At 33.7% G+C, this 26,745-nt stretch overlaps 1 protein-coding gene across 1 annotated transcript in view; it reads left to right on the top strand.

The window, feature by feature from the left end:
* Positions 1-26,745, top strand: part of NEGR1 (neuronal growth regulator 1) — a 909,237-nt gene that overhangs the window by 359,600 nt on the left and 522,892 nt on the right. Inside the window, exon 2 of the mRNA XM_079923776.1 lies at positions 26,361-26,593. Within this exon, the coding sequence (XP_079779902.1) occupies positions 26,361-26,593 (233 nt within the window). The remainder of the gene's footprint in view (positions 1-26,360; positions 26,594-26,745) is intronic.

The following is a 26,745-nucleotide window of genomic DNA, read 5'->3' as shown; positions in this document are numbered from 1 at the left end:
ACTTTGGAGCTCTGCTTTCAAGCCAGGCACAAATAGTGTTCAATAAAACATGTATCAGAGTTGATTCAAGCCTTCTACCTCAAGAGTTAGGAAGAGGAAATTCTTGATTTAGAATCAGACACAAACTTTGGGGATGAAAGGACTAAATAATGAGCAATTACTGGATTTGAGCATAATCTTCTGCTCACTCATAACTAAAGTTCAGTTCAAATTGATGGACTTCATGAGGATCTTAGTCTGTTTGGACTGCTATAACAAAAATACCATAGATTGGGTTGCTTACAAAAATCAAAAATTCGTTACTCACAGTGGTGGAGATTGGGAAATCCAAGATTAAGGTGCTGCCAGATTTGGTGTCAGATGAGGTTCTGCTTGCTGGTTCATAGACAACCATCTTTTTGTTGTGTCCTCCCAAGGCAAAAGGGGTGAGTCAGCTCTTTGGGGTCTCTTTTATCAGGACTCTAATCCCACCTCCCAAAGCCCCTACCTTCTAATACCTTCACATCGGGATTAGATTTCAACATATGAATTTGGGAAAAACATAAACTTTCAGTGTATAGCAATAAGTGAATGGTGCTTCTCAGTGAGCCTAAAATATTGCCAAGAAATTGCTTAGGCACTGTGAGAATATGATAAAATCCTCCTCTGTGTGTGTTTGATAAAAGTATGATATATGAGCATTATCATAATTTGTTTATGAAAAAGTTGAGTCATCAAACTATACAATCCATGGAGTTAATATTATGCTAAATGATACCTGAAGAAAATGAGCATGATTTTATTTTGTATTCTGGCATTCAAGGAATCTTGTCTTAATGGTTTTTTTTTTTTTTTTTTTTTTTTTTTTGCATTTCTACAAAATGTATAGTACATTTTAATAAAAGGTAATTTTCTAAGAACTGTTTCCAGATTGAGTTGAGTTTACTACTATGACCTCGGCAATAAAATTAACCAAAGTTAGATTCCTGCATATTTCTAAGTCTGGAAAAAGTAGGCCTTAATGATAGAACAAATGTTTAGCCCAGCAAATTAACTCTGAGCCTCCTAATGAGCCAGTAATGTTCATGGGAATGCTGGAGAGAATTTAGGTTGGAGACAAGAAATAAAAACCTTATTAGGTAAAATAATTAATTTGAGAATCTGTTCTGGCCATTAAAAATTCAACTTTAATAAGAAATAAAGGAAACTTACATTTCCATTTTATGCTATGATAATTTTCTAGACAGTGTGAAACACTTGTAAAATTATACGTAGCTGCTTTTTATCCGATACAAATTTGTGTGGCAATAAACATTTAAGGATCAACTTTATTAACAAATGTCTTCTTGTAACTTTGACCATAGAATATAAAAACACAAAGAAACTAGTAACATTTTTTATAGTAGGACAATTATAAGAACATTTTTATTCAAGAACCAACTACAAAAGAAGTTTCATAGGTAAGCCCCAATGTCTTTTACAAAGGAGGTAGGCAGTAAATGTCACTGAGTTAATTTGATTGAAAGAGATGTGTGAGATTTCAACATTTATATAAACATGAAAAATACTCTATAGATTATTTTTTAATATTTTAAATCAATCTTGTTAACCTCAAAGGGTACCAAACACTAATGCTAATGCCATCTGTTGGTGCCTTTCAGAATGAGTACATATTTACCTTAGAGCCTACCTATGAAAGCTCTTAATTTGAGATTTGGGACATCAAGGAGTGTTTATGTGAATTTACCTTGATGTCATTTCTATGATGTGTGATTTTTGGCATAGCTGGTAAAGAAAATATATAGTGTAATCTGAACTGAATTTTCATCTCTTGATAATACCTTGTTTGGGGGTTCTTATTTATTTACCCAAATTGTCAGTGGAACCTACTGGAAAAAAAAAATTTTCCTATGTGTAAAGGTTTTCATTTCACAAAGTATCTGTCAAAAATAATGTCTTAGATAACTTAATGAGCTTTTGCCATGAAAATAATTAAAATAAGAATTAGAAAGAAAACATTAGATATGAAGAAATAGGTATGAACTTTAGAAACTTTGTGTCAACCTGAAAAATAAATCATTGGCAATCAAACCATTAGGAAGTATGTATGTTAGGAAGAGGATGACAAAATTAAATATTCAATTAAGTTTGTTTAGACCAAAAATAGATTAGTCTCCAGAGACACAGAAAACTGTATCTAGCATGCCCATATGTAACATTGTATTTAAAATACTTTGCCATACATGTTTATAAAATAACTTACCTAACACATATCTTTAACCATTAAGGAACATTGTGGAAAAACATATGTTGGGAAGGGGAGATATTTTAAAAGTTTAGATTGATTGAAGTTTGAAATTTATTTTGGTGTGGACCAGGAAAAAAAAAGAAAGTATTGTTCGACCTGGTGGATAGTGGTACCAGTTTGCCAAATAGTGAAAATAGGAAGAGATATAGGATTTGGAATAATGATTAGTTCAGTTTTTTAAAAAATTCTGTTGGAGATGTGGATGCTTGGCTCCAAAGGTCTGGAATTCAAGGGAGAGATGTTGGCTACATGTATAGATTTGGGAATCATCATGTTATAAAACTGATAACAGAAGAATGCAAGTGCATTAGATCACTCAGAGGAGGAAAATCAGTGGTCGTTTGTCCTTTGCATTTACATAATGAATGAGATTTTAAAGGTATAAACAAAAAAGATACTGAGATAGTATCAATAAAGGAGTAATTTAATCTGTCTGGGAGGAGTTAAGGAAAATTTCATATAGATGACAACATTATGACCAAAAGGCTTGGTCCTAAAAGATTAATTACATCTTGTAGTGCTAGCATAGGACTAAAGGGAGATAAATATTATGTGCATTGATGCCCCTGAAATTTCTGAGACTAAGTACTCTACTCATCAAAATTTTGAAAATGATGAATCAGTATTATATTCAGAGTCAGTCTTGGGAGCAATGTAATTCCCTGGTCTATGAGAAAGTCTCCTTTTAGTTGTTCCTTTATCTCCATTATTTCATAGCTTTTTTTCTGGATTTGTTTATAGAGAGAGAAAATTTTCTTCATTTTCCAGTTAAAAGTTAGGCTTATATGTGAAAATGTCTGATTAATTTAATATACAGATGTGAATAAATATACATTTTGAAATCCATTCTCTCCCACTTTGGGGAAAGAGGTTAGAAAATTAGAATGTAGGTGCTAAGGGAAAGGATGGATGTCCCTAAGTAGGAAAATATAGTAGAAAGGGAAGGCTAGAGGCATTAAATTTCATCTCACTTTTTTGTCATGAAAATGCTACAGTTATACTCAGAAGATATGGGCAAATAGAAAATGTTAAAAAAGTCCTTCATGACCTATACTAATTGCATGCAGTTTAGTGAAAACCCTATTCATTTGGGATGATAAGAAAGGAGAACTTGAAAGAGAGAATTTATAATGGACATTCAAGGACGGATGAAGTTCTAAAATGTGGTAATAAAATGAGGATATTTTAGACAAATTTATCATTAACGGCTCAGTTTAATTATTAAACTTAAAATTATTAAAATTAAAATTATTTGTAAAAAGGAAAAAAAAACAAGTTGCCTGTTACAGAGCAGTCATATTGGAAGGTTATAGATGAAATGTCTGGAAAGTAGATAGAGATCACGTTATAAAATATCTTTAATTCTGTAATAATGCTTTTGGACTTGATTCTAAGGACAATGAAGAGTTATTTGATGATATTAAACAGAATATTACATAATCAAAGTAGAATTCAAGAATAATTAATCAAATAAAAGTTCCTAGAATGGTGGTAAGGTGGTAAGTTTACTCAGTGAGTTCTCTGATGGCAAGAGGGCTTTTGATTTGCCAGCAATAAGGTTTTATTCATATGGACATTTGGTCTATGTTAAACAATTTTACAGTACCAGTGAGATGGGTAGATGTGTTGAATTGGTTCCAAAACCCAACTGACACTTAAATGTAATTATTGTTTGAATGATTATTGGGAAATATTTTGGTAACATAAAAGACACTGTTTTATAAAGAGCTTAATTAGGGTATGCTTTATTCCTCCAACTGAAAAAAACATAAGCATTCTCCTGCTATACGTCTTCAACAGTTTTATTTTCACTGATCGTGAATCACTGTATTGATTGGTATTTATCGACAAAAATACCAATTTTATATCTATTTGTTTCAGTTCATTTTTATATAGTGTGAAATTCTCCACCCAGAATTGGTTTGATGTAACTTTAGTGCTTGTAAAACTGGATTTTAGAGACTTGGAGTACCCAAGTAGAGCAAATACTTGATGGTATCATGCTTACCCTTGAATTTAGTACTAGTGCTATGGCTACTGGCATTTAGTTTTCTGCACTATAGACTAAGCCTCTAAATGAGCCAGAGTGGACAAAGCAAAACTCACTGAAGTATGCAGTAGGATATAGGCATGGCTTTCAGTTTGGCATCCTTTGTGCCCTCTGTGGAGCATTAATTCTGCAAGATTAATTTTGAATACCATATTCAGAGATGAATCATTTTGGGAATACCTATGTATTACCTCTATGGCAGAGTTCTCATGGACATTAATATACTAAATGCTCTGAGAGTTTCTGCAGTAAGGAAACCTGATTATTTTAATTAATTTTTATGCACACAGAACTACATTTTGAAGAGATTTTTTTTTTAACATCCCAAGGAAATAGCTCCATGCAACCCATTTTGGAAAATGCTGATTTTACTTCATAGATAAGGCAAACTAGATCTTCAGAGACTAAGTCCTGATTAACAGTTAGTTGGTAGCAAAATGAAAACTACAGTCCAGTTCTTCAGATTTTATTTTCAAGCCCTTTTTACTAGGCTGTGTTACTACGAATCTCTGCAGTTAGTATTTAGACCAAGTGAACTTACATGACCATTAAGATGAACAGAAGGTAAAATAGGAATATTTCCTGCTGATGTGACTGACAGGTATTGACAGAGAATTTCACAAACATTTCATAGCTTTTAAAGTATCAGCATTAAAAACATTGTTATTTGTTTCTCACATTGACTTTAGTAATAAATTTTTACTAATCAAGTTACTTATTTCTTATTATTGTTATGATATATAGAAAGAGTTCTTCACCTACCCCAGAGTACCTGCAGCTTTAGCAATAAATATACTTAAAGGAGGAAATTGAAAGGTGAGAATTTAATTTTGTAAGAGAATGCTACTTCACCATTATTTCTTTAGGTTGATGATGTGTTTTTAATACACTTTAATAAACTTTGATGTGATATATAGGTAATATATGTCATTAATAATCATGCTGAAAGAAGACTTATTCAATTAGTAATCTGTCCAATAATTGTTGAGCACTTGGTAGATCTCAGACACTGTGCTAGACTCTATTAATATACTGACAGCAAGAAAACCCTTGTCCTCAAGGAGTTGGCAATCAAGTTTACATGTAGAAGCTGTATTTAGTATTGAAATAAATCAGAAAAAAAAAACTCAACTTGTTGACATATCATTTGGTAACCCAAACCACTCCATATTAGCTCTGCCTTCTTAAAATATTTACCTATATTCTTAAGATATACTTGGTTTACTGGTAAACTCAAATGAAAAGAAATTGAGTTTATCCACTTTAATGCTGTCTTCAGCACATCTTCATTTTTAAAATAGAGCAAGTATCCTGTAGAGACAGATGTGAACATAAGCCTCCACACAGAAGTATGATTTGTTTATAAGCCCTTTCTTTCCTTGGCAACAGCATAGTTAACTGAACTGAAGCTGAAATTTCTGCAGAAGTTTCATGCTCTCAACCACAAAAAAACAAAAGGGACTCACATTAAAGATGTGTATCATGATCTGTGCCATTGCTGTCCTACAGCTCAGGTTTGGATAGTTTAACAAACATTACTCTCATAACTTCCAGTGCTAAACTGTTTTGGGAAAAGTCAATGCAGATGTATAAATCAGGAAACTAATAAACTTTCTTCATTTAGTGCTAAAGCAGAAGACTGGTCTGGAGCAACTCACAAATGGCTGATACTGCTTCTTTTGGGAGAGTAAAGACTTGGTCTCTATTCACGGTCCCTGGAGTAACAACAAGTGAGCGAACAAACAATTTGGAAGGTTATGTAAGATTCAGGTGTATAAGTGAATAGAGCCTTTCGCTGTTTCTTCTTTTGTTCTGTAGGGAGGCCTGCTTAAGCTTTGGTGGTCAAGGCTGCCTTCAGGGAATTTGCAATCTGTTGTGTCAGATGATTTCAGAGCCCTGAGTTCACTGCCATTTATATCTGTAGGCTAGGAAAGGAACAATATTAATATTCAAGAATTTATCCACTACTATATAAGGGAATTACTTTCATTACAATATTTTTTTTCCTCCTGTTCTGTTACTGTGCTCTTGGGCCCAGGCAAGATCTGACCATAGCCTAACAAAAAAATTTTTTTTTTTTTTTTTACTTTCCTGGTCTCATTTAGGCAATTTTCTGTAATATACTAGGACAAGAAAGGCTGCTCAGTGACATATGGGTAAATTGAAAGATACTTTAGAAAATTAGAGTTTTGTAATAGTCTGGAGAGTATGGTAGAAAGGGCAAGGAATTTGGATTCAGTTGGACCATCAATTCAAATCCCTGCTCTTACTATTTCTAGTTTGTAACTTAAGACTATTAATTTCCTTAAGACTCATCTTATTCTTCTGTAAAATATAACAACAGCAGCAATTTTATAAAGTACTTTTGAATGTTAGATTAGTGTTTAGAATATCACAAATGATGAAAAGATTGTAATCTTTATTTGATCATTTACTATCTATGATTGACAACTACAAGATTGCAATACTTTTTTATTAGGATCGTATTATTGCACTGTGTATTTTCAGCAATGTTCTTATATGAATTTTTGTTTTTAATATCTTTGTTCCTCCAATTTCCTTTTTGGAAGTAAGAAAAGCATAGGTTGTTGAAAATGATGATTATTCCAGCTCTTCCCTCATCTTCAATTTAGTGTTCGTTAATTTTGAGGTTATTATCTACGTGAATTATCCCAGTAATTGCTTAGGTCAGAGAGATTTTTTAAGTCTTCCATTTTATTTAGGCTTATATCCAACCAACTTTAAAATAACCTCATTCAATTTTTCAAAACCTGAATTTATGAACTGTAGTGCATGGTGTCTCAGGAAGATAGAGAATTTGGATTCATGATAATCAGTATACAGTAAATCAATTTATGTGAAAGCCCTTTTTCTTAAAGAAAGTAATTTCTTCCTTCCTTGGTTTGTCTTTGTTCTCCAAATATACCCAGTACAGCTGGCTATAAAATAACCATTTTTGATTTCTACAAGCAAGAAGCAGGGAGGAACATAAAAGTTTAAGGGTTAAAAATACCCCTCCACACATACTAATTGAAAATGTAATTATGAGGAGGAAATAAACAATCTAAGTATTATTATTTTTTAAGGTGCTAAATGAGTAAGAAACAGTGTCGTAATTTGGTCCTACATCCATACATTTAAAATTATCTAAATAAGTTAAATAAGATGGAAATAAAGGATCCAGTAATTATATTACTCTAAGGAGAGAAATATTGATTAGATGCTAAAGAAACTTGAATATAAAAATGTTAGTTGACTGAAGGCAGACTTTGAATAAAATTTTTAAAATAAAATTGTTGGCAATTAAATGATGCTTGCTAGCTCAACAATAACCAAATAGGGAGTTTGTGTTTTATAGTTTCAAAGGCTTGAGGATGCACAAGATCATCTATTTGGTCAGTTTTATCTCTAATTAAAGCCTACTGTATATAAGTAGTAAACTAAAGGATGAATATTTAGAGACATTAAAATGAAATGAGATTGAAAAGGAGGAAGATTGGGAAAGCTATTAAGAGTTCCCATTTTACATAAATCTAGTTCTTATAAAAAAAATATGATTGAGCACTGATGAAACTATAGTTTTCTGTTTATCCTCCTCTCCAATAAAACCTCTTAAAAGGCTTACATCCTTACATCATCACTACTCTACTGAAACTGCTCTCAGTGATGTCACTGAGAAATGATCTTCAAGGTAATGATGTATTTATCAATTCCTCTTTGACTTCATAGTGTTAGACAATAAAGAACATTCATGTTCAAATATGTTTTTTCCTACTATTCTCAATACCAAAATATGCAAGATCTCTTAAGTTTCTGTCCTTTAAACTCCTCTTTATTCATATAGGTCCCATAGCATGATCAAACCCACATAAATTATAAAAAAATTCCAAATATGTCTCTTTCCTAATGACTGCATTTATAGTCATTTATTGACCATCTCCTCTTGGCAATGTCATCAGTGCCTCAAATGCAATATGTTAAAAGAAAGTAATTATTATCTCTGCCCTTAAGCCAAGTCCTTTTTCTAATTTCACTAGACTTAAATAGTACTTGTATTTTTCGAGATATCTAAGTGCAAACAATTAGAAACAATGTCATCTGTTTGGTCTTGTTTTTTTACTAGATCCCTTATCTCTTTCAAGACTAAAAATTCCACCTTGACTATGACTCTCCCAACTATTTTTTCCTTTAAATTTTCTTTGTTGACAAGCCAATCAAGTCTGTCATAATTTCAGGCTAAGATCATAGCTTCTAACTAAATATTCTGCCTGTTTTAAGAATCCTCATTTCAATTCAGACTACACAAGGAGGATTTATGCTTTCCTTCTTTTATCCTCTCTTTGGACTTTTTACCTATGTGCATTATACTACCTATCACAGTATATCATTTTATTCTATTTACCCCTGTGTCTCCTTACTATTCTGAGAATTTCTGGAATTTCTGGGACCGTATATTTCCAACTCAGTATCCCTAGCCAATAAGGCAGTGCTGAAAACAAGTAGGGAGCTTAATAGCTTCTTGTGGAAAATAATGCCTGGATGAATGAAGGGAACATTTAAAGTACTGCTGTTTTCTGATTCTCCTACCTTGGGGAAATTATTAATACCTCTGGAGCCTCTTTTTTCAGTATATAAAAGGGGTAATAACATATATTTCAGATGGTTATTATGAAAATTATATTATACAGTATATATGAAATCACTTAGCTTACTATCCAGTTCATAGGGTATGCTAAAAAAAAAAAAAAAAGCCCTCCTCCCTAACTCCTTCAAAAATATCCCTTATCTACTCTAAAATATCTTTATTGCCTACTGAAATTGTTCCAAAATTCACAGGTCAGCATCTGAAATTATCTTTCACCTCCAGATGAATTTTGGAACCATATTCCCCACTTCTCTCCTACACTCCTACTTAATCATATCAGATTGCATGCTATACTGCAACCTCATTCCCTATTCTGTACCTCTTTACCTGTGCTTCTCTTCTTCTCTCCTTCTGTGAACTGTTCTGTTGACAGCTCTTATTCATCCCCCTATCTAACTCTCTAAATGATTCTTGTCTATAAAGAGCCGTCTCACATCCCTGTTTCTCTAGGTGCTTTCCTAATTCTTCTACTGTGGTGAGTTATGATTGCTACTTTCTTGAAGTTCTGTAAACAATTAAGTAGCTTATAGCACTTCTATCACATCTGTCATGGTGTAAATATTTTGCATATCCTCCATTGTTGATTGTAAGCTTATCTAAAACAAGGAAATAGTTTTTGCCTTTTAATTTATTGAGGGAATTGAAATGGGAATTGACTCAGACTCTATCTCAAAATAAAAATCTTGAATTCATTTTGAAGTTTGGTTATTTCTCAGTAAGATTAGACAGGTATGTCTCAGTTTCACCTTGTTTTCTGTTTAAATACAAAGTGGAGTTTAATTAGTTGTAATATTAGTGATTTGCCTGCTATAGCTGCCTGCCCATTAATAGCTGATTTGAATGACCAACTTATTTCACAAGGGTCACTGAGCATCTGTTAGATAATGATGACTTTCAGCCATTGCTAAAGATGAAAGACAAATATTCCTCATTATTTATAAGACAATTTGGAGTTTGGCAAAAATAAAACGTATACTTTGCCAGAAATTGTTTCCTTTAATTATTGCACTGGTGTGTGTTTCAAAGGAAATTTAATCCATTCACTTGCTTGTAACTCGGTAAAATGTCACTTTAAAATCTATTAGCTCTCCATAAAGTCCTATATTTATTTTATAACGCGTCTTTTTTTCTTTTGTGCTAAGTACATAAAAAATAAAGTGAACCATTAAAGAATTGTGCAGTGTTGATTTGAAATCCCGGAAACATACATATGATAAACTAGTACTTTAGAGAAAACAAAAAGAAAGGTATGATAGCTTCTTTCAAAGGCTCATAATTAGAGAGTCCGATTAGAGAGAGAGAGAAAAGATGTATGTGTGTATATAGTATGACATCCATGAAGTCCTTTTGAATAAGAACTGAGTCATGAATTAAGGAGCTCAGTAGACAAGCAAGCCAGGAAACAACAGTCCTGTGTGTTCAGTATTGATTGCAAAGACAACTGTGAAATGTTGGTAACAGAAGAAAAGCTGAAGAAAGTGTGGCTATATTTCTAACATGATTTTTACAAGGCAGTTTGCACTTAACTAACTTGCTGGGATGCTTGAAAATAATGTATTGTGAAAGATAAGAAAAGTGGATATTGTACACTTCGATTTTCATAAAAGATTTTGACAGCCTTACGTGGGAGATTAATGGCTAAGGTAGAGAATTGTAGAGTAAATGCTACGGAGTTTCTTACATAGGAAACCATTTCAAGAATAAAACAGGGTCTTCGAGGGTGAAAATATTTCAAGTAAAAAAGAATTTCAAATGTAGCAACCCTGGGACTTCCCTGGTGGTCCAGTGGTTAAGAATCCACCTTCCAATGCAGGGGGCGTGGGTTCGACCCCTGGTCAGAGAACTAAGATCCCACATGCCAGGGCAACTAAACCTATGCACTCTAGAGCCCGTGTGCCACAACTAGAGAGCCCGGGCACTGCAACTACTGAGCCCGCCTGCCACAACGAAAGATCCCGCATACCACAACTAGGACCCGACATAGCCAAATAAATATTTTAAAAAATGTAGCAATACTTAAAATTACTGGGGGCCCTGCACTTTAAATTTCTAATTTAAAAAGCACTCAAGTTCCATTCTTCTTCTTTTCCATCTCTAATTCATTATGACCATATGTTTATCATGTTTAATTACATTCCACAAATATGTAATATGCTAACTACAAGCTATACTAAAAGCAATTGCTAGTGTGTTCAGCAAGAAAATGCAGATACGTTTAAGGACAGTGGGTGAAAAATTTATCTTTTACTGAGAAATGAAAGAATTACCGTAGGAGGAACCTAAAGTTGGAAGTCCAAAGTAAATGACATAAACAATGATAAACAAGAACATGTTTGTAGATCATCAAATAAAAATTTAAAGACCTATCTTTGTATGTGTAAGGATAACAGTTAAAAATATTATATTGCTCCAATCAAATTAAGACCAAATGAGTAAGTTTCTCATGTTTAACAAAATATTTGTTCATTTACTGAGTTTTCTTTATGCCTCCTCCTTACTCACTATTTATCTACTTAACCCAGCCCTTGAGCTGTTTTCACATGTCCAGAAATTTAGGAAAGAAAATACCATGATGTGAGTGGCTTCCATTTGTATTTTCTGAGACAAATAGGAGTTTGTTCTACTTTCAGTGCATCAAACTTAGAATTTGGCCTATGTAATTTTTATAGTTAAATGAACAGCAGGTAAAAACAACTCTGTAGACAGTGGGCATTCCTGTTTGTTCCAAATGATATATTCCATTTTGGAACCATAGAGGAAATCCAGAGATTCATGTGTGTGTTTTAATTTAGAATAATCTGGAACAAAAGCTCTAAAATACAGTGGGAGTAAGGTGAATGCCAGTGCTACCTCTTCTACTAAACCTGCTCTGACCTAGTCCCACCCTTTTCTGTGTCCAGAAGAATTTGATTTCTTCTCTTTTATAAAACATTTGCACAATATCTTACTTCAATTCCTCATATTATTCAAAATACATTTTTTTAAAGCACCAACTATGTAACAGACATTGTGCTCATTACTGGTCATCATAGTGAATAAGTCAACCAGGGTCCTTTACAGTTTAGCAGGGGTGATACAATTAAGCAAGGGATTTTGCAGTGCAGGGTAATAAAGCAAGGTAGTTAACATGATGGGGGAAATGCAAGCTTTAGGAAAGGTCCATTAAGCTGTCTAGGGCCTTGGAGCAGAGATTTCACAGAGGGCTTTCCAAAGAAATGACATCTAAGGTGAGGTATTTAGGTCTTGTCACCTGGAACATTTCAGTTAATCTTCCCAAAATAGCTTCTTTAAGTACATATTACTATCCTCATTTTAAAGAATCAAATGTGAAGGCTTAGACAAATTAAGTAGTGCCCAAATTCCTAGGGCTAGTTAGTGTCAATAAGAATTGTGATTCAACTCCATGTTGTTCTGAATTCAAGGTAAAACTATCTTGGAGAAACCATATCAGTATTTTTCCCAGATTTCAATTCATCTGTTTTTAGAGAACATTATAATGATGGTTTCCTTTTTTACTCTTCAAGTTTGCTTTTTATAGTGACTCAAGGAAGTAGTGACAAATATCACAGAATTCTGACCTTGGGAGATGATTCAGTCACGGAGATAGGAAAATATGCAGCAGTCTAGTAAGGAGAGATCCAGTCAGAAAGTCATGGCTGAAATTTCAGCTTTTCCTAAATCACAGTGGAATTTTACATCCCTCGGAGGCACATGCTTTCCTGAGTCAGCCAGGCACTGAGATATGACAGGTCCAGCTGTCCACTAGATGCTACTACTAGATGGATCCTCTAGCAAGAGAAGCATTAATATTTAGAGAGATTCTGGTACTTTCTGTAAGAAAGAGCTCAGATGAAATTAATATAAATTATATGTTGGTTACATATTCAGATTTTGCCATTGTTTACTATTCTTTTAATTATAAGTATTCATTTTTACTTCTTGTGCATTTTTACACTGAATGTGTCTCTCCTCCCTTCTCTCACAACACACACACACAACTCTTGAAGCACACACATACCTCTTGAAGCAACAAAGGTTTAACAATAATGAAAGAATTGATCACAGAGAAAAGTACATTTTAGATTTCTGGAAAAGAAAAGAAACCCAAAAGACTACCAACACGTATATTTAAAATACACAGGTATTAGCTAAAAATTTTCAAGTGTATTTTAATATTGAGTAAACAAAAAAAGAATAATTAAGCTCTGGACATTTAGCAAAATTAAGATATTATTATCAGCATTTTTAAAAGACTAGCTAAATATTTTTAATTTACTGATGAATAGATGATTACCATGCATCTGGCTCAGATTTCCAGCAACATTAACATACACTTTAAACATACACTTGAAATAGAAGGAATTCAGACTTTTTAAGCAATTATTCAACAAGCCCATGTTGTTCATGAAGAATGTCTTTGGGACAGTACAGGCAATATGAAAACTAATATTCTAATAATTCTCACATAGATTCAGTTGTCTATATTCCCTACCCCTAGGTAATAGAAGCTGAAGGTTGAAAAGGAGAAAAAATAGAGGCAAATAATGCTGATAGCTTTAAATAAAGAGTTAAATAGCTAACAGTAGAAAAAGATACAAAACACTGCATTTCAGATATCAAAAATTTTCCAACTGTGGTATAAATGTCCTAAAGATATATGATGACTTTCAAAGGCCTGTGCAGGAACAGATAAGTTTTTAAAATTTCTTGACATATATTTTCATATGTTTTCTTTCCTAAAATTGACCTGCCTGAGAGTGTAGGTCTGTGGTTGAATTGCTTCCAGTTCCTACCTCTTACTTTTACATTCATCTTTCACTAAATCTCTCAAACATACAGAATCATAGCATGGAGCATAGTCCAAAGTGTAAAACCCACAGGAAATGAAACAAAGAGACTATATAAAATGTTGGTGTTCTCTAGGCCCATCCATGTTGCTGCAAATGGCATTATTTCATTCTTTTTATGGCTGAGTAATATTCCACTGTATATATGCATGTAGCACTTCTCTACCCATTCCACTGTCAATGGACGTTTAGGTTGCTTCCATGTCTTGGTTATTGTAAATAGTGCTGAAGTGAACATTGGGGTGCATGTATCTTTTCGAATTAGAGTTTTCTCCAGATATATGCCCAGGAGAAGGATTGCTGGATGATTAGGTAACTCTGTTTTTAGTTTTCCAAGGAACCTCCATACTGTTCTCCATAGTGGCTGCACTGATTTACATTCCCACCAACAGTGTAGGAGGATTCCACATGGATATTTGTTGTAAGGCCACTCCTAACCCAGAAATATCCTAGCTCTAGGAACCATTCACTCTCTCCTTGGCCATAAGATATCTCATTGTCCTTGGAAAAAATGCAAATTCTCATATAATGGGCCATAAAGCCTTACATGATCTGATCCCTGCATTTTTTTTTATCTTGAGAGAGAAGAATAGAGCTAGAAGAATCAGACTCCCTGACTTCAGACACTACTACAAAGCTACAGTAATCAAAACAGTATGGTACTGGCACAAAGCCAGACTTATAGATTAATGGAGTAGGATAGAAAGATAAACCCAGAAATAAACCCACACACTTATGGTCAATTAATCTACAACAAAGGAGGCAAGAATATACAATAGAGAAAAGACAGTCTCTTCAATAAGTGGTGCTGGGAAAACTGGAAAGCTATGTGTGAAATAATGAAATTAGAAGTTTCTCTAACACCATACACAAAAAATAAACTTGAAATGTATTAAAGACTTAAATGTAAGACTGGATACTATAAAACTCTTAGAGGAAAACATAGGCAGAACACTCTTTGACATAAATCTTAGCAATATCTTTTTGGATCCACCTCCTAGAGTAATGAAAATAAAAACAAAAATAAACAAATGGGACCTAATGAAACTTAAAAGCTTCTGCACAGCAAAGGAAACCATAAACAAAATGAAAATACAACCTACAGATTGGGAGAATATATTTGCAAGTGATGCAACTGACAATGGATTAATCTCCAAAATATACAAATGGCTCATGCAGCTCAATATCAAAAAACAAACAACCCAATCCAAAAATAGGCAGAAGACCTAAATAGACATTTCTCCAAAGAAGACATACAGATGGCCAACAAACACATGAAAAGATGCTCAACACCACTAATTATTAGAGAAATGCAAATCAAAACTACAATGAGGTATCACCTCACACCGGAGATCAGAAAGGCCATCATCAAAAAATCTACAAACAGTAAATGCTGGAGAGGGTGTGGAGGAAAGGGAAGCTTCTTACACTGTTGGTGGGAATGTAAATTGGTACAGCAACTATGAAGAACAGTATGGAGGTTCCTTAAAAAAATATAAATAGAGTTACCACATATCCACTCCTGAGCATATATCTGGATAAAACCATAATTCAAAAAGATACATGCACCCCAATGTTCATTGCAGCAGTATTTACAATAACTAAGATATGGAAGCAAGCTAAATGTCCATCCACAGTGGAATGGATAAAGAAGACGTGGTACATATATACGATGAAATATTACTCTTTGGCCATAAAGAAGAATGAAATAATGCCATTTACAGCAATATGGGTGGGCCTAGAGAGTGTCATACTAAGTGAATTAAGTCAGACAGAGAAAGACAAATATCGTATGATATCACTTATATGTGGAATACAAAAAGATGATACTGATGAACGTGTTTACAAAGCAGACTCAGACTTTGAAAACAAACTTATGGTTACCAAAGTGGGAAGATGTGTGTGGAGGGAATGAATTAGGAGTTTGGGACTGACATATACACACTACTATATATGGGATATATGGTCAACAAGGACCTACTATATAGCACAGGGAACTCCACTCAATATTCTGTAATAACATATATAGGAAGAGAATCTAAAAATGAATGGATATATGGGTAACTGAATCACTTTGCTGAAACTAACACAACATTGTAAATAACTATACTCCAATATAAAATAAAGATTAACTTAAAAAATAAAATAAAATAAAATATTGGTGTTGATTTTGATATAACGAATAATTCTAGAGTCTGCTAAATTCTACTGCAATTTAGGCAGTTTCAAATTTTCTTTCAACACATCTACATGAACATCTACATGAAGGTATAATAGAGTTATAAAAGATATTGGGAATGTTTTTGATGATAGATTACTGTAATCATATCATTCTGACGGAGTTAAAAAATTGAGTGGTGTTGCTATAACAGGATTCTTTCTATCATAGTTTGATTTAAGAAAACAAGGTTCCGTAGAATTGATTCTAAACTCTATTTCACGTGAGCAAATAGCATCCTTATTTGCACAAGAAGGTTTTTTGCATGTGTCTAGATAAAGACACCTCATTAAGACATCCATTATTATCTATGTAAAGCAATAAAAAAGTTCAATATTTATCAAAATGTATGATATATATGATTTAATCAGTTGTATACTATTAATGATTGTAAAAATAAATTCCTCCATAATATTTTTTATACTTAGATCCTTCCAGTCATAAGAATTTTTATACTCAATTTACATATTTAATTTTACTACAGAGAAGATAAGGTATCAAAAGATTTTAATTTTTAAAAAATTTAGATTAGAATCAAATTATATAGCACAAGTGGAACGAAAATATGAGTTTGAGGAGAAAGAGCAACAATGTAGCATTTTTTTAAAAAACAGATCTTGTTCATCTTTTAAAAAAAATGACTGATAGTGAATATCAAATCACTATGTTATTTAGATTTTCTTGGATGCATTTAAAAGTGAGAATTAACACATTTAAAAGTGAGGATTAACAGTTTTATCTTAAAATATCCATGTTTATAGTAATCAGAAATTATAATTTTTGCAAAGACCTTAGCTTACAAAAAAAATTTTAGGGCTTCCCTGGTGGCGCAGTGGTTGAGAGTCCGCCTGCCGATACAGGGGACACGGGTTCGTGCCCCGGTCCGGTCTGGGAAGATGCCACATGCCGCGGAGCGGCTGGGCCCGTGAGCCATGGCCGCTGAGCCTGCGCGTCCGGAGCCTGTGCTCTGCAACGGGAGAGGCCACAACAGTGAGAGGCCCGCGTACCGCAAAAAAGAAAAAAAAAAAAAAAAAAAATTAGGTGACAATTTAAAAACATGCAATAGTTTACATAGAACCTATTAGTTTCTATTTAGTTTATATAGAAAATCATTTTATGGACCGTAAAAGCAAAAAGAAAACAATTGCTCACCTTAACTTCATCTCGCTGAGTTTGAGAAGATCACTGTGCTCATGCAATCTGCAAATAGAGATTCATAATCATGTCCTAGAGTTATGAGGAAAATTAACTCATAAAACCTTAAAATAATTACAAAGTATTTTCATGTATATTTTTCCTTATAACTTTATAAATCTATCTGCCATGCAGAGTCTCATTTAATCTTATACCAAAATAGGAATTAGTACAAGTGGTGCTATCTCCATTTTGCAAATACGTGAGTAAGGCTTTAATAGAGTTATTTTAATTGAGTCCAGTTACTTGCCCAAAACAATTGCTAGTAAACCAGGGACTTGGTATCTAAACTTAAGTTTTGAGTGTCAATATAACTTTAAAAAAAGGCAGTAACACTGAAACTCTCTTTTTTTTAACATGCTCTGCCTATAAGAGAAGGAAGTACAATTAAAAAAAAATCTTTTCTGGAAGTTCAAGGAAGGTAAAATAGGAGAAGTACTTTAAGGTATGACATTCATTTATCTGCAAAATTATTTCTTGTAAACCAGCCCTGGGCTATGGCAATATAGATAACTAACACTTTGCTCTATCAAGCCAGGCTCTATGAATGCCTTTTTTTTTCCTCCTTCAAATTATATTTTATAGCACAAAGGGATTTTGGTCATTGATGATGGTGGTAGTTTGTTTTGTTTTAAATATCAAGTTAACCATAGGAAGGTGGATTGAAAATAATTATCCTTAATTACATACTTACCATGTATCTGGCTCCATCCTGAGCACATTTAACAAACAAATCCTCATTACAATCTTATCAAATAAATAATATTACTAATCCCATTTTACAGGTGAGAAAACTAAGGTAAATTAATTTGCCCCAGGTTCCACTGCTAGTGCACAAGAAAGGTAACATTTGAACTCCAATATTAACTATAATTGATCACTACATTATGCTGCTTCTCAAGGACAAATAATTTGTCCCTGTGATCTAACAAAAACTTAAATATGACACTATTTTTAACTTTTAGCATATTTTGAGAAAATATAATCAGTTTAAATTTGTTTGCAGGAAGCAGATGAGAAAAAAACTACATTTTTTTTCCCTCTGGGATACGTTCCCTAATTTGTATTTTAAGGCATATCTCATATTGAAATATGGCTTAGTTTTCTCAAGAGAGGACAGGTAAATATGGATTAATGGCTACTTTAGTTAATGATCACAGGCTGGTTTTAATTAATTGTGCTATGTAGCCATTCTTTATTCATAAAGTAAAATTTGTGCTCAGAATACCTTTTATTAGAAAAAAGGCAAGAAGAAAAATCCATCGGTGACCAGTAGAAAGTTTAAAGGTCAACATTAAGCAGAGAGAGAAAGAGGAAATAATTATTTTTGTTTTTTAAATATCTGTATTTACTGATGCTGTAAAGTGGCATATACTTAATTAATTTGACAAAATAGTTGAGTTTAGAACATTTCTGTATAGCCATTTGCTGTTTCTTATTTTATCATCTGTATTTATATGCAAATAGAATACTTTCCAAATGATTTAAACACAAAGATGTTTACTGGAAGGAAGTAGGTGTTTGATGGAAGGGAGTAGAATTGCTGATATTGTTTTTGGTACAGGATTCCATGTGTTTTTTTTCCTTGTTTTAAGAGTGAGGTGTCTGTATCTAGCTCCATCCCTAAGAAGATGGGATAAAGAGGCTTGCCTGGAGCCTAGAGCATTATCTCTTCACTTCTTTGGACCTGGCTGCATTCTTCTTCTCTGATATTGCTGTTTTAAACACCTCCTGCATGCATTCTGAATGTAGTGTTCATTCCCTTTATAGCTCCTGAGGAGAAAGTCCAACTTCTCCAGGAAGCATCTGCCAGGGAGATAGCACTGCAGACAGAATTCTCCCCACAGCGGTTCAGAGGCCCTGCCAGTTAACAAAAATCTTGAAGCCCTTACAGATCCAAATATCTCACATTTAAGTCCATGTGGGAGAAAGCAAGTGGTTTAGTTGAATTTAAAAAGTAGAAATGACAAAGAAATTTCCAGTTTGATTCCTAAGGCCATTTGAACAGAGCTAGTCTTAAACTAACTTTTCAAATATGTAACTCCTCTTCCTTTTTACATTCTCTGCCTCATTTATCCATCCTGAATTCATACATGCACCATTTTTAATGTAGAGATAATAAGACCTACCTACCTCTCAAAATGCTTTTGTGAGTGTTAAATGAGATCATATATGAAAGTATTTTCCATACCACTTAACCAATAGTCAGTATTCAGCAAATGGAATTTCTTACTCTTATCAAGACAAGACGATCATAATTAGACTTTAGTAATAGGCCAAAAATGTCAGTACGTTGCACAAAGACTTTCCTACTTTCTTTAGTCAATATATAGGCTTTCTTTCACTCTATCCATGCTTATTTTACTTAATAAATGTTAATTCATATGTTGAGTGATTTACAAATAATGTATTGAAACACCCTAAAAGTAAAAATTCCTTGGCATTGCCTCTTCTAAACATGGTCAGACAGGCTAAAGTGGAAGCTTGACTTAAATGAGACAATGAAAAGAAAAAGATAAAGCAATTTGTAGTATTATAGAAAAGCATGGTTTGATTATCAGTTAAAATGAGTGATTTCAATGTCTGGAATTTAGAGATTAATCCCAAACCAAATTTTGATTATTTCTTAGGCATTTAATATGTTGGGTTTTATATATGTATATATACACATACATGTATATATGTATATATATACATATTATATATATATGTTTTAAAAAATACATACACTATAAATTTTGCATTAAAATAAGACTTAAAGGTATGAATTAATACCATTGCCTGATCACATTAAAGTTCACTTCTTTCATTAATTAGGTATAGAATGTATGAAAAAGCAATAAAAAAAATTTTTTAAAAGCTTTATTATTTTCAGTGTTCTTTTCTCTGTTTTACAATATCAAAAATACGTATGTTTGAGAATTTGCTGTTATAATTACATAGTAGCTCATAACTTTCAATCTCTTATCCAAGACATTTTTAATATGGCTTTATTATTACAAAGATGTACTAGAGTAAAATGTATAGAAAATCAATTTCTTTCTCTTACAAAATAAGAAATCAACATTATTTGGGTTTTTTTGTTTGTTTTTTCTGTTTTTTTTTTTTGTGTGTGTGCTACCATGTAAAAAGTAAAATATACTGGGCTTCCCTGGTGGTGCGGTAGTTGAGAATCTGCCTGCCAATGCAGGGGACATGGGTTCAAGCCCTGGTCTGGGAAGATCCCACATACCGCAGAGCAACTGGGCCCGTGAGCCACAATTACTGAGCCTGCATGTCTGGAGCCTGTGCTACTCAACAAGAGAGGTTGCGATAGAGAGAGGCCCGCATACCACTGTGAAGAGTGGCCCCCGCTTGCCACAACTAGAGAAAGCCCTTGCACAGAAACGAAGACCCAACACAGCCATAAATTAATAAATTAATAAATTTTTTAAAAAAAGTAAAATGTGCCCAACATGGCATATTTCCCATTCTAAAAATAAATGTACATGTGTCATTAATATTACTTACATACTTATGCCTGGAGGTTTAATGAAATTATGTCATAATAAGGTTATTATGATGCATTACAAATTTCTATAAGCAAGTCATATGTTACATAACCTCTCTGTACCTCACTTCCTTCGCTGTAAAATCGGCAAAATGATAACTTGACGGTACCTATCACAAAGGGTTGTTGTGAAGATTGAATGAGAAATAGATATCATGTGCTTAGAACAGTATCTGGCAGATAGTAATGTTAGTATATATATTATTATCTACAAAATAGTATTGAACTGTTACCTGCAGAAGTGCATTTCTCACTTAGAAATCTCTTTAAATATATTTTGAAATATAATTTTCACCATCTATAAGGGTGAGTGCTTCATTAAATAAGTTCATTAGACAAATTGATGATTCTTTGAAAATCCACAATTTGAAATCCAAATTATGGATTTCCCTTGACAAAGTCATGCATGCCCTACACTTGCCAAAATAGAAAGATAATAGGAAGTATTTCACCCATAATATTATATATAAAGATATTATTGTCTAGTAAATACTACATGTTATGTAATATACATGTATACATGTATGTTTATAATTATCTGTATCCATATTCATATCTATACCCATATCAATATCTATTATATTATCCAAGGAATAACTGGCATGAAAGACATTAAGAAGAGAACAACCTTAAAAACAAAGGCAAGTGGGTGAGGAGATAGAATTTGTTCTGTTCTATTTAATCTCTACTTTACTTTTCTTACCTCATATTGGCCTTGAAACCAGGATATCAAAGCTCTCTTTGTATGCAGAATTAGCATGGAGGTTGTATGATGTTCTGAATTTTTTAATTTTTTCTGTGTGCTTTTGAAATTTCTTCTGTCAAATTTAGAACTTTGTGATATGATGAAAAGACAGCTGTGAAGGTAGCTGGCCAATCCCTTCATAGGTAGATCATTTTCACATGGTTTAGCTTTGATTCCAAGGGAAATTGTACTTTTCTTCTCTTATTAGTTAGTACCTTTAATAGGGGCTTTCATTAACCAACACGTCTTGAGAAAAGCTGGTCTTTCTCCATCGAGCGGAATAAATCCTGCTGTGTGGGGTAATGGTAATGGCGCTAAGGCTTATGTTTTTGGAATGTGTTACAGGGAACTTAGAGATATGAAAGGAAAAAATCATTCTTCAGCAGCCACAGACTTAATTTCTTAATCGAGTTTAAAAAATAATAAATAGCCAAATATGCTAATTTCCACTAAGCTCTCTGATGTCCACCTTTCAGATTTAATCACCACAGGAGATAGTGTCACAGAGAGAGTCTGTTAGAATTGCTCCAACATCATTTTGTTCAACTGGCACCTCACCAAGAGGGACTTTATACCCTCAAAATAAGGACCTGCCTGATACGTACAAATGTCATTTATAAAGGAGCTCCTTAAAAGATTTCAGAAGCAGCAGTGTCAGTCTTATTAGAAAAGCATTAACTATCTTAAGCCTGGGTTTAAATAAATAACAATCTTGAACAAAATGAAGTATTAAAGCTATTTTCTATACATTTTCCAACAACCAGATGTTTGGAACTATGTTACACAACATCCAGATGATTGAAAATTTAAGTGTTTGTCATGATATTTGTCTTGGTGTTAGCACAGCTTATGCTGAGGAGTGTATTTTTGGAACTGCTTCAGTCATCTCCCTATAAAGTAGGTTGTCTAGAAGATTTTTTTAAGTGGGGGGGAAAAACTTTCAAAAAAAGCTGTGCCATACTCAAAGGATATATTCATTATTAAACATTTTATTCAGATTATTTCAATATCTAGACTTCAAAGGGATCCTAACATCACTAGCTGTTAAAACGTTCTATTTGGAAGTCCAGAGATGAAAAATGAACCAAGTTTTTGACCCGAGAACTATTGCTTCATCCTACTCTCATCAGTGATCTGATCATCTTTGCTTTACCAACCTCTCTCTCACACATTAATTTCTCCATCCTAAACAGGAGAACCCCTCACATTTGCTACTGTGTAACTTTGCTACTGTGTAATATATTATGCAGACCTCTTGGGGAGGAGAGTTCCAGGCAGAAGAAGCAGTAAGAAATGCCAACTTCCTGGGGCAAGATCAAGTGTGATTTGTTGGAAGCACAGCTGGAGGCCCAGAGTCTAGAGCAGAGTAAATGGGAAAGAGTGGGAACTGACAATGTCAGAGAAGCATCAAGGGGCCAGATTACATAGGACGATTGGTCACTATAGGGATTAAGAATTTTTCTTATGAGTGAAATAGGAAGGCTTAGAGTTGTCGATGATCTGATTTAAACTCTAAAGTTCATTCTGTTTATTGTGGGGAGAACAAGGTCAAGGGCAGAAGCCAGAGCCCCTCAGACAATTATAATAATCCATTATAACAACAATTTAATTACTGTATTTTCACTTCCTGTTCTTTATGATGGTTCATCATGAATATAATTTATCATCCTTGCTAAATTATAAATTCTGTGTGGGCAAGGATTCCAACAGATTATATCTTTACACATTAGTGTTCTTCAACTAAAAAAAAAAGTTTGATACCCAAAGAGTACAAGATGAAATTCTCACCACTTCTGTCCTTTTCCCACCCTCCCGCTCCCCTCTATCACACCCTAAATACTTTCCTTCTTTCCAGAATTTCTTCTTAATACAGCATACACATATCTAGCAGTACCTCTTTGTGTACATGAAAAAAACAAAAACAAAACAGGGGGGAAGTGGAGAACAAAGAGGAGATAGATAGATAGGAGACAAAGTCCTTTTTCTCAAGGAATCGTATGTGTATATGCCTATTTCATATATTTTACATAATCATCTTATAGTTGAGCTTAAAACTACATACAGTATGTATAAGTATCTTATGTTTTTATAAAAATAGAAAGTCATTCCTAGGCCTTGCTATTCACAATTTGTAAAATTCTATATATGGTAATTTGAGTTATTTAGGTTCTACTTCAGTAGTGTAATCTGAGAATTGCTCTACAGAAGTCCAAGGAAATAATACCCCAATTTTCTTTTTTTCCCTGAGTCTCTTTCAAGGGTCTTCCTAATGTATGTCTTGAAAAGCTTTGGGTTGGGACCAATAATAATTATGGAAGATAGTTATCCAAGCCGAGGAGACACAAAGAGCCCCCCCCCACCTTTTTTTTTTTTCATTTTTCTTAGTGAAGAAGTTAGAATCTCTTCTTCTGTGAAGGTCCCTGGCATGCCAGAACAGAGGAATAGTGCTTATGCTAAGATTACGAGTTAGAACCCAGATCAGGTCTATGAAATCTCTAGTATCTAAATACTAGTTACTCGCTGTGGTCTTCCTGATACCGCCCCCCCAAATAAAAGTAAAGCTGCTGCTGTCTCTAGGGAAAGGGAAATGCCAGGCAGAGTGTTCTAAATCAGACTTTCATGGTAAAATATCCATTAATGATTAATTTTCTGCTTCCTTTAGAATAGGACAGGTTAAGCAGTTGGTCACATTCAATAAATAAGAAATTACTTGCAGTAATGTCTGCAACATTCTAATCATCTTCCCATTTCTGAAAACTATTTTAAAAGTCTGTGATCTGCATTACGGTGAAAATGACATTGAATGTGGAAATAGAAGGCTTGATTATGAATTTAACTTTGCCATCCACTAACAGTGTGGCTTGGGCAAGTCATTTAACCACAAAATTCCATTTATATTCTAAGGATGAATTGAGCATAGCAATCTATACCTCACAGGGTTGTTATGAGCACCAGATAGGAAAAAGTGTGAAGGCCACAAATGCAGAGGTCACACAATAAACATTTGATGAACCCAGATATTAAATACAGACAGCGGAATTATCATAATCCTAGTAGTGGTATTTCAGTGTTCTATGCTATACCAGTACACATGTGATCTTGTGAAATGGGAACTATGTCCCCTGTATCTTCTTTCTGCATGTTATTAAGAATGACAATATACTATAATTGTTTAATTATGTCATTAAAGTGGGTTTTATTTTCTTCATTAAATACATCAGGAAAAGCTTTTCAATTAACAATGACCTTTATGACTTCTACTAGTTTGTATTCTGTAGATGCTGAAGCTGACTGCAAATTAGATTCTGCAATGTACCTTGTTCCTTATTTTTTCACCCACTGATTAGTTTGATACAGTTGGCAGCAGCCTACCCTGTTGCTTTCAGCTTGCAATTTTGTAGCAATCTCAAAACACTGTGTTCAATCCCCCAAGGTGTTCTGTAGAAATGCTGTCAAACTATTCCGGTGTATGTGTATTTTCATTCTGTAGCTGTGCTTTGTACTCATTTAAGAGAACCAGTCTTTAATTTGTATCAGAACGTTTTCAGGTTGAAACTTAGAATGCCAGTCCTCAGCAAAATCACTGATATATGACCACAGCCTTCTGTTCTAAATCTTGATATGACTGACTCCTATTAGATACAAAGCTATATTTTTAAATTTTGTTATAGAATACAACTCTGAATAAATGGCTTCAAATTTGGCCTTAAAATCTAATAGTAGTCATCATGCTTGCTATTATCATCTAGCTCTAGTTTACCTTTTCAATTTTGTCTCTCATCCCTCCTACCTTATATCCCATGCTTCTCTGTACTTCCTTAAAATGCCTGGCTGTCTCTCTCACCTTTCCCGGGAGTTATCTGCATATAGCACCTCTGTCTAGAACACCACATCTTCCACTCTTCATCTCTTTATCTCAGGCATTTTTCTATTCTAGAAAGCCTTTTTCTGTACTCACAACAACCTTTCTAAGTCAAGTAACCCTCGTTTGTCTCTCATGTACCTTGTGCCTGATTTCATAAAAATATTCTTCTTTCTGTATAGTATTAATTGGTTGGCTTAATTAGATTGTCCTCCTTAGTAGACTAAAAGTTTTGGAGAGCAAAGGCAATACCCTTTGAATCCATGAATAGTAGATGCTCCATACGTGTTTTTGTTGGATAAATGAATGCTTTCTGGAAAGCATTTCAGTTTATTGAAAAGACTGTAAGAATTTGCTACTAAAAGTATTATATTAGCCTCGCTACATTTAATTACAACAGCAATATTATCAGTGAAATGCAGTTCATAGTTTCAGTGTACGGGTCTACTGCTCTGCAAATGCAGGTAATTTTAAGAATAAACATGTATATGGTGCCATTCTGTGCTTTATGTATCTGGCACATTATATTCAGAATTGGATTGCGTTAAACCGGGCTAGCTCATGAACCTATTCTACTTCTTATAATTTCAAAGAAAGAAATGTGTTTTAATGTTGAAATTGTTATTTGAACTAATTTAACCTTATTTAAATTTACTTGTCATCCAGACAGAATAAAAAAGGATTTTGACTGGCTTTGAATTAAAATACACACACACACACACACAAACACACACACACACACTTAAAAAGCAAAACTAAACCAAACTGTAGGAAGATATTGTTTCATATTTGCTTTGGGAATGAAAAATGTACCAGTGTGTTCATGTCTCCTGTGTTTATAGCTGATGTTTGCATTTGATGCAGTGCCATAATTCAGCATATGGAAATACACTCAGAACAAAGATAATATTGTCTCTCATTTTCATTTTGATTAATAATGTTCTGTCTCTGGTAATTTGTAGGTGTTATTTGGAAGATGGAGCTTCAAAGGGTGCCTGGCTGAACCGGTCAAGTATTATTTTTGCGGGAGGTGATAAGTGGTCAGTGGATCCTCGAGTTTCAATTTCAACATTGAATAAAAGGGACTACAGCCTCCAGATACAGAATGTAGATGTGACAGACGATGGCCCATACACATGTTCTGTTCAGACTCAACATACACCGAGAACAATGCAGGTGCATCTAACTGTGCAAGGTACGCATTTCCATGTCTGCTACACTTAGAAATGTTCAATATTTAGATATCAAAATGACTGAGAGGTAGCTGACAATGTTGAAAGATATGTTGTCATTGTCTTCAGGGATTTATGTTCCTAGATTCCATTAAGTATAATGGCTTTTATAGGC

This window comes from Stenella coeruleoalba (assembly GCF_951394435.1).
Source record: "Stenella coeruleoalba genome assembly, chromosome: 1".
In the NCBI taxonomy this organism is placed as follows: Eukaryota; Metazoa; Chordata; class Mammalia; order Artiodactyla; family Delphinidae; genus Stenella; species Stenella coeruleoalba.
The sequence above is the reverse complement of the archived record's forward strand: the minus strand, read 5'-3'. Positions and strand labels throughout refer to the sequence as shown.